Here is an 8,891-nt window from a genome sequence, read left to right on the forward strand (position 1 = left end):
AGAAGTCGTGTTGGTACCAGCAGCGACCCTGGAAGTGTGAGCAGAGCTCAGGAGCAAGTCACGCCTAATAGCGGGATTTTTTCCAAAGTAGCTGATGCACGGGGAAAAATGTAATTCCTCAACCAAGAGAGCAAATGCAGTGTCCCTCCTGAGGACACCCGACGCTCCCGTGCCAGGAGCGGGGGAACCGCGTGGGTACGGGGCTGCTCCACACGTCCCCAGGCGTTTTGATGAATAAGGTAGGTGGAGAAGTCTGATTTCAAGGTGACACAGGAAGATCGCAAACCTTTTTATTTGCCTTTTAATTCTAAGCTTCTGGTCAAGACGGGTGAATGCGTTTGAAGGTGTGGGAATGCTTCTCTTTGTTAGATGCTTTAACTGCTTCTCATTAGAAAATGGAATTTCTGCCGGATGGAAAAGCCCAGCTCCCCGAGACTTCTAAAATCCTGAAACACAACAGAAATCAAAACTTTGATTTTTATTTCCCTCCCAACTTACAGGTTTTTAATTCAGAGTCATCAGTGATTCTGAATCATGTTTTTGTTATGTTTCAACATTATAAAAATAATATTAATATTTTACATGACAGAACACACAAGAGGAAACAAAGCAGGCAGATGAATTGTTTTGACACTTTTTCCACTGAAATTCTCCCTAAAACTGACACCTTCTGTGAAAACACTTTGATTTTGGCAAAACTGCCTTTGCTGCTTGGAAGATTGCACCATCTAAGGACTTTTTGACTGGGTCTAATTAGCAACGTAGTAGTCGGGCTACAAAGCTCTTTGGCAGAATCACTGCGGCAGTGATTTGATGAGCACAGGGCAGCGTGAGATCTGTTTCTTCCACAGGGAAAAATTTATCCCCCCCTCTTTGGGGGATAAATCCTCTCTTCAGTGGCTAATTACCTGTTTGAACAAGGAAAGCCCCATGGATGAGGTGCCGGCGGTGCAGTAAACTGCCTTCCTTAGGCCATTAGCAAAGGGAGAAACTTTAAGAAGTTAAAAAAAAGCAAGGAGAAGTTTGACCTGGAAAAATCATTGGCTTTTTTTTTTTCTTCCCCTTCCATACCACCAAAGAACAACTTTCCAAAGCTGTTTCTCTCCCCTCCCTTCTCCCTGGTCCTCACTTTTCAAAATGCAAACATCCCTCCTCACTCCCCAGGGTGCTTCTGGCCCTCTCCCCGCCGGGAGCACCCGGAGCAGGGGGAGCCCTGCATCCCCTCCAGCCCCGCTGTGTCTCGCCCGCAGGTGGAACCAGCTCCCGCTCTGCTGATCATGGTCAACAAGACCTTAAATTACTGGGATCCCGGTTTTGAGGAGGACGTTATCAACATCAACGTGGGGGGTCTGAGAAGGCGGCTCAGCTCCAGCGCCCTCTCCAAGTTCCCCAACACCCGCCTGGGACGCCTGCTCTCCTGCGACTCAGAGGAGTCCATCCTGCAGCTCTGCGATGACTACGACGTGAGCGCCAGGGAGTTCTACTTCGACCGAAACCCCGGCTTCTTCCTTTACGTGCTCCACTTCTACCAGACGGGGAAGCTGCACGTCATGGAAGAGCTGTGCGTCTTCTCCTTCTGCCAGGAGATCGAGTACTGGGGCATCAACGAGTTCTTCCTGGACTCCTGCTGCAGCTACCGCTACCACGAGCGCAAGCTGGAGAGCCGGCACCACAACTGGGATGAGGAGAGTGAGGTCAGCAGTGTGGACACGTCCCCCGATGAGATCTCTGACATCAACCACGACCTGCTGCGCTACAGCACGCTGTGCTGCGGCAACGTGCGCAAACGCCTCTGGCTCACCATGGAGAACCCCGGCTACTCCATTCCCAGCAAACTCTTCAGCTTCGTGTCCATCAGCGTGGTGCTGGTTTCCATAGCCACCATGTGCATCCACAGCATGCCCGAGTACCAGGATGTGGATGAGAATGGCAACGTGCTCGATGAACCCATCCTGCACAAGCTGGAGTATTTCTGCATCTCCTGGTTCACCTTTGAAGTGTCTTCCCGCCTCCTGCTCTCCCCCAACCCCAGGAAGTTCTTCAAGCACCCACTGAACCTGATTGACATTGTCTCGGTGCTGCCCTTCTATTTCACCCTCTTGGTGGATGTGACCATGGGCAGTGACTCGGAGCTGGGCAACCTAGGCAAGGTCGTGCAGGTGTTTCGGCTCATGAGGATATTCCGGGTGCTGAAGCTGGCTCGGCACTCCACCGGACTGAGGTCGCTGGGGGCCACCTTGAAGGTAAACTGGCTCTCTGTCTCCTTATCTACTCCTATAGTCTATGGGTAAGGAGACCTCTGGTATGGCTGGGGGATGTGAACATTCCCATTCCCAGCGAGCTACCAGCTCTGGGTAGTGTCTGGCAAGCGTGCTTGGGGTGGTGGGCTGGGCTGTTGGTTTGTGTGTCTGCTAAAGCAACTAAGTGTGAGGAGCACTGCATGAATCCTCTTTGTACACACACTCGGAGCAAACAGCAATTCACCCCATTGCTTGTAGACTTTGCTTCAGGCAGAACTGGTGCTTCCAGGGACTCAGCCACCCCTTCCCCACCATGGTGTGCAAGCCCCATTGCACAGTGTTGGAACAGACTCAGCCATGCATGGGTGGATGGTGATGTCCCACCAGAAGTGGGTCAGTGCCTAGCCAGGCTGCGAGCGACCTGCTGAGCAGGAACCAGGCCAGCCAGCAGCTGCTGGGTATACCAGCACCAGCGCGTGTGGCTCGGAGCTGCTCCTGTCCCCAGTCTGGGAGAAGGAGGAACCTCCTAAGGGCAGGCTGCCAGCTGGCCGGAGCCAGCGTCCAACCCTTGGTGTCTGCCCATCTAGGGAGACATAGAGATCCTGGTCCAGCTGGGCTGACACTTGGATGCTCCAGGGTATGACGAGGTTGGGACTGGCACATGGTTAACCACGGGTGGCGCAGAGCAGCAATAGAAAAGCAGAAGGTTAGCTGCAGGGCCTGGGACAACCAGCCCAAGGCAGGGTGCGTGTCCCCAGCAGGGCCTGGGCTACCAGCAGCTGCCCCTCAGTGTGCTGGAGAGGCTCAGGGAAAGCACGACATGCAGGGCTGGGGGAAGCTGGCCCCAGGACCATGCGGTCCTCAGGAGGAAGAGCTGTATGAGGAGATGCTGAGACAGTGAAGGACCAGGGTCCAGGTGTGCTGGGAGGTGACACCCCTGCAGGTTTGGTGAGAGGAGGTCCTCATCCTCCATGGCATGCCCCAAGGCTGCGTCTCTCCAGACCCCCTCTGCAGCATCCCCAGCCTCCTTAGACAGACCAAGATCAGCTGTGACAAGAGTCAAAGCATGAAGCTATCATGAAATCCTCACCAGCCCGGCGCTGCGGCCCAGGCCTCCATCGCTGCAGCTCGGCAGCGCAGCATGGACCAGCCACGGTGCCCTGTGCAGCTCTCAGCTCTCCCCCACCATCCCTCCCTCCTCCATCCCTCCCTCCTCCATCCCCCTCGTGCTGAGGGCCACGTGCCCGAATCTGGGGAGGGTAAAACTGTCCCCTCACCTCCTGCACTTACACAGAAAATCCAGCCTGATGCAGAGGCCAATTAAACTCAGCCTTTAATTGTCTCTGATTCTTGGCGACCACATCAAGAGAAATCCTAAAGCCAATCCTCGAGCCTGCCAAGACGCAGAGCGACACACGTTCCCGATGCCCCGCCACACACAGGGCTTGTGCTGGGCACAGGGAGGGGGTCGCCAGGGCAAGCATCTCCCCTCCTCGTGGGACCGCCTCTGGTCCCCACATTTAAACCAGAAGACTGGTTTTCAAGCACTGCTCATGAAATATCCCTGTACTTTTTCCTCCTTCAAACAAAGGCTATGCCAAACAAATGGCCGAGGAAAGCAATCTTCATAACAGAGCTTGAAATTCAACCAAAGGGGTGCTCTCCTCCCACTCAGCGCCTGGCAGGGGCCAGAGCCGCAGCTCCTGGTGCTGGTCCCACTGAAGGGCCGTCGCAGGGATGAAGCGGGCACGCCTGCGGCTGGGGACACCCCGTTTCTCACTGCTGCAGCTGTGGCAGGGCTGGCATGGGATGTCCTGGCATCGGCAGGACTTGGCTGCCAGGGTTGGACCCATTCCCGTGGGTGAGCCATGGGAAAAAGCAACCCTCGAGCATGGCTGGGGACGAGGATAGCCGGTAGGAAAGGTCTTCTGCCAACTTCTGCTGTGAAGCAGGACCAGCCCAGCCCAGCACTAATCCTGCAAATCCCACAGAGCATCAGAAAAAATGGGGGGAAAAAATTCCTGGCATCCTCAAAGCCTGCTGAAAACGGGGCCCAGGGAGGATTATTTGAAATTAAGATGCCTGAAGTCCTACCTGCATCATACATACTTCTGAACACTCACCTTGAAAGAGCAATTAGCAAGTGACAGACCCATGTAACACTGCCTGCAAAATTTAAATAAAATTGTACATGTGGGAAGGGCTCCCTGAACCCTTTCTGTGTTCCATTTAAGTGTGAACAACACGTTGCAGTAGAGCAGGGACTGATGGACTCATCTGCATGTTATTAAGCAGCAGACGAGATCCAGGGAGCCAGCAACGTCCCGGCTCCGGCCTCTGCCGAGCCGCTGATTTACCGAGTGACGTGTTGGAAGGTGCCGCTTCCCGGGGACTCCGGAGCCAGCTGTAAATGGGGATGAGTGAAGACACAAATCTGACGCAGCAGCTTGGCGTTGTGATTTACTGGGCACATAAATTACAACGTCTTGTTAATCATAATTTACTTCCTATTGCAAGAGCATAAAGCAGCAGCAGAGGAGTAAAGGACAGCCAGGAAGCAGGAGCGATGGCTCTGGCAAGCCGAGTAATTGTTCCCCTGCCACGAAAGTGCTAGCAGAGGGATTTCTGTCATTTGTGCATCATAACCTCTGAACCGTCTTCAGATTGCTTGGGGCCTGATCCAGGGTCTATTTAATTTGAGGAGAGGCTTCCCACACGTCTCTGCTCTTCCTCCCTGCTGTGCACAACATCCATTACCATTATTGCAGCTTCCCAGGTGCGGGTTTGGTGCCTGTCTCCCACTGGCAGTCAATAGGTGTTAGGCACTGAGTAATTTAGGCATCTGCAGGGATCTACAGGAGTTGCTGTCTGTCCCCTTAGGGGCCTAAATACACAAATAGGTTGGAAGAGCCGGAGCTTCACGTCCCCAGACAGCAGATGCATCACGCTGCTGTTGCTACCACGGGCCATCTCCATGCTCGGTCCCCATGCTGGTATCTCCAGCCAGGCTCAAACTGGGCTCTTCCATTTCATTTGTCTTCTGTACGGCCCATGCCTGCCCCAAGGGCAGGCAGACCTCCTGCCAAGGCAGGAGCCCAAAGAGACTGCTACTGGGGTGGCTGTTTCCCTGGAGCTTTTTATTATCCAGCATCGCCTCCCCCAAGGGTGGCTGCTTGCTAAGACTGCATCCCACCCAAACCCCGGCTAAGACTGCATTCCACCCAAACCCCAGCTAAGACTGCATTCCACCCAAACCATGGCTAAAACTGCATCCCCACCCGAACCACGGCTAAGACTGCATCCCCCACCCAAACCCCAGCTGCGGCTGCCTGCCCCTGGATCAAGGAGTGAACCACACGTTTTGAGGATAAAGGGCTGCAAATAGGTGGCAGCCAGTGCCTGAGGATCAGCTGGGAGATTCCTGCAGCCTCCCCTGTGCTGCAAGCCCTGACCCTGCTTGTAAATTAAAGTACAGGCTATTGAGCTGCCTGACTTCCCCCTCGCCTTCACCCTCCAACACATCCCAGGGCCATAACTGATACTCTTTAAAAATGTATAAGGTTATTCAGCTCTCCTGCTCCCCAGCTGGGACCTACAGACGTGCTGTGAAGCTCCAGCCAGGAGCAAGCCTTTGATGGCCAAGTGATACATCCTTGAAACTCGGTGACTCTGAGCTGTTTGTCCTTCCCAAGGAGCTCCCTTGGAGCTGCTATAGGGCATTTGCAGCCACAGGCGACGGTGGAGGAGGAGGAGATTATTTCCCCTCGGTATTACTGGCATTAACTGAGCAGCTTTTGCCAGCAGTCTAAGCAAAGTCTTCTCGCTCCCTGCCATGAATCCACCTCCTTTATGTCTCGTCTTGACCATGGAAACTCTTTTCCTACATCTTCTGCTGTTTGCTTTGCTCAAACGTTGTTTCGTTTAGTCGTTATGTGGTCTCCAATAAAGCATTCTCTGGCTGTCAGGAGACTGGGACCCCCCCTCCATGATCAGAACTCTGCTTTCCTTTCCCCAAAAGATGAAGAGCAAGGTGGCAGATCAGTGAGCAGAAACATCCAAGAAATTCACTTCTGACAATCAAAAAGTGAGTGGACTAGCCATGCTGTGAGGACGGCAGTGGCTTTGGCACTGGTGGGCGGTTAGCCTGGCCCTGCCAGAAAACGGGGGGTCTGCGGTCCCCTCCCAGTCTGCGAGGCTTTAAGAGCAGGCTGTGCTGGGGGTCCCCGTCCCCGCTGCGTGCAGGGCTCTTGGCTCGCGCCTCACCGGCTGCAGGGCAGGGGTGGGAGCTGGGTGCTAGATTTGACCTACATGCCAATGCTGGCTCATGGCAGTTTGCTTGGTCCCAGCTTGTCCTCTGGCGGTCTCCTTCCTGGCATCACTTGCTGCCTTGTCCCCTTACTGCCCGCTGCCTTTTCCCACCCCAGGTTTTTGGCACGGGTTTATATTTTGCTCAAAAATTAAGAATATCCAGAGAAAGATTGCAACAAAAATGTTTTAGTTTGAAATCAGAGAAATGATGGCTTCTTCAAGGAGCATTGCACACCACTGCTGTCAATCTGTCCCCCTGGGTCCTGTGCACCCACCTGGGAGGTTGGGTGTCCCATGGCCCTGTTCCCACCGGGGCTCCCAGACCCCTCGGGGTGGGGCTTGGCAAACTGGGGGGTGCAGCACCCCATGGGGGTGGGTGCTGAGACCAGCCCACACTGACATTGGATGGATCCCTGGACTGACCTGATGACCAGGGCTGCTTGGATTCATGTCAGCTCGGAGGTTCACTTTGAGTCTCCCATAGAGAAGCAGCAAAACCTGAAGGGAAATGTAATTATCTCAGAAACAGTAGTTTCTGCAAGAAAACTCTCCCCCTGGAACAAGCCCCTCTGCCCTCGGGCAGTCCTGCAGACGCTGCCAGAGACCCCTCGCTGGGTTCGCTGAGTGCTGCACAGGTGCCAATGGCCGACCCCTAACCTGTCACCCAGCCCTGGGGCTGGGGCACTGAGCCAGGAGAAATTTGCTGCCGGGCTGGATCCCAAGCCGGATCAGCCAGAGTTTTGCCTCTAGTAGCCATGAAACCCCATTTCATTTGGTGGCTGGAACAGAGGGGGCAGGGCTGGCTGCCTCCACCCAGGTTTCTTTCTGCAACAAGGCAGTGCAGAGATCCTCTGGCTCCTGCACCCATGGGTGCTGGGGGAGGGATGGAGGGATGGGAGGCTGACCCTGGTGTGGGGTGCTGCAGGGCCACCGGAGCTGCCGCCCAGCCCAGCTGAGCAACAGCAGCAGCAGCCGTGCCGCAGCGAGCCCAGCCGGGAGTTGCCTTGTGTTGCTTTAGGATTGTTGGTGTCCTATAGCCAGCTCAAACACAGGTTAAAGTCATCGAGAACCTCAGGGTTCAAGTGTCCCCAGGAATGGGACCACAGGGGACAGAAACTGGGGCAGGGGGTAGTTTCTGCCTCCCCTGGAGCTGTGTCCCATGAGTGCAATATCCCTCCCTGGCGTGTAAGAGCAAAAGCCTCCTGAACTCTGCTAGCTGGAGCACCCCGCTCCCTCCTACCCAGGTGTGTAACGAAGGGTTAAATGGACCCTGGGACTGTAGATGGTGTTGGGGTATGGGAGGGAGCAGGTGAGTCCCTGGGGCTCTGGTTGTGGGGTCGCTGGCAGCCGGGGAGCCCAGGGATGAAGAGCTAGAGCTGAGCCTGCAGCAGAGGCGCACGTCCTCCCTGCGAGCACATCACCAGCGTCTCGGGAAAATACAAACCGCTTCACTTAGAGGCGGCCTATTAGGTGGTTTCTGGGGACCTGCCAAGGTAAAAGGGAAATGCGTCTAAATATTGTTAGCCAAGATCAGGTCGGAGCGAGTGCCCGAGGCAGGGGAGTAGCCTCTGCCTGGGAACCCTGGCTGGGAAGCACCGGTCCCCTTTCCCTCCCGGCGCTGCCTCCCCCTCGCAGGCTGGTGGAGGGCAGAGGGGCGGCTGTGGGTGCCAGGGCTGATTTCCCGGCTGCCCACTCGCTCTGGGTGTGGGTCACCCATGCACCCCCCGACCTGTCTCAGCCCAGCCCTGCAGTGGGACATCCCATGGCAGAGATTGATAGAGGCACCGAGGTCCCTGATGGAGGCGTGCGGGGAGTCTGCGTACAGGGCTGTGTTTGCTCTGCAGGATCCCAGTGTCCTGGCTGTAACAGGTGCGGTGGCCCCCGCTGACCACTGCTCTGCTTTGCCTTCCAGCACAGCTACCGGGAGGTGGGGATCCTGCTGCTCTACCTGGCTGTGGGGGTCTCCGTCTTCTCCGGCGTGGCCTACACCGCTGAGAAGGAGGAAGACGTTGGCTTTGACACCATCCCGGCGTGCTGGTGGTGGGGCACGGTCAGCATGACCACCGTGGGCTACGGCGACGTGGTACCCGTCACTGTGGCGGGCAAGCTGGCCGCCTCGGGCTGCATCCTGGGGGGCATCCTGGTCGTGGCGCTGCCCATCACCATCATCTTCAACAAGTTCTCCCACTTCTACCGCAAGCAGAAGGCGCTGGAGGCAGCTGTGAGGAACAGCGGGAAGAAAGACCCTGAGGATGTGGAGAGCACTTCCAGCCGTGACCGAGACTCGGAGGCTCTGAGTGAGACCTCCCTGGGCAGAGGCAGCCCCGACCGCCGCGGTCTTGC

At 55.8% G+C, this 8,891-nt stretch overlaps 1 protein-coding gene across 1 annotated transcript in view; it reads left to right on the forward strand.

Annotated features, from left to right (window-relative positions):
• The first annotated feature begins 1,137 nt into the window (after nt 1-1,137).
• KCNS1 (potassium voltage-gated channel modifier subfamily S member 1) overlaps nt 1,138-8,891 on the forward strand; it is a 17,610-nt gene continuing 9,856 nt past the window's right edge. Inside the window, 3 exon segments of the mRNA XM_009282217.2 lie at nt 1,138-1,182; nt 1,185-2,243; nt 8,461-8,884. Of these exon segments, the coding sequence (XP_009280492.2) occupies nt 1,138-1,182; nt 1,185-2,243; nt 8,461-8,884 (1,528 nt within the window).

This window comes from Aptenodytes forsteri, unplaced genomic scaffold, assembly GCF_000699145.1.
Source record: "Aptenodytes forsteri isolate BGI_AS27 unplaced genomic scaffold, ASM69914v1 Scaffold149, whole genome shotgun sequence".
Taxonomy (NCBI): domain Eukaryota; kingdom Metazoa; phylum Chordata; class Aves; order Sphenisciformes; family Spheniscidae; genus Aptenodytes; species Aptenodytes forsteri.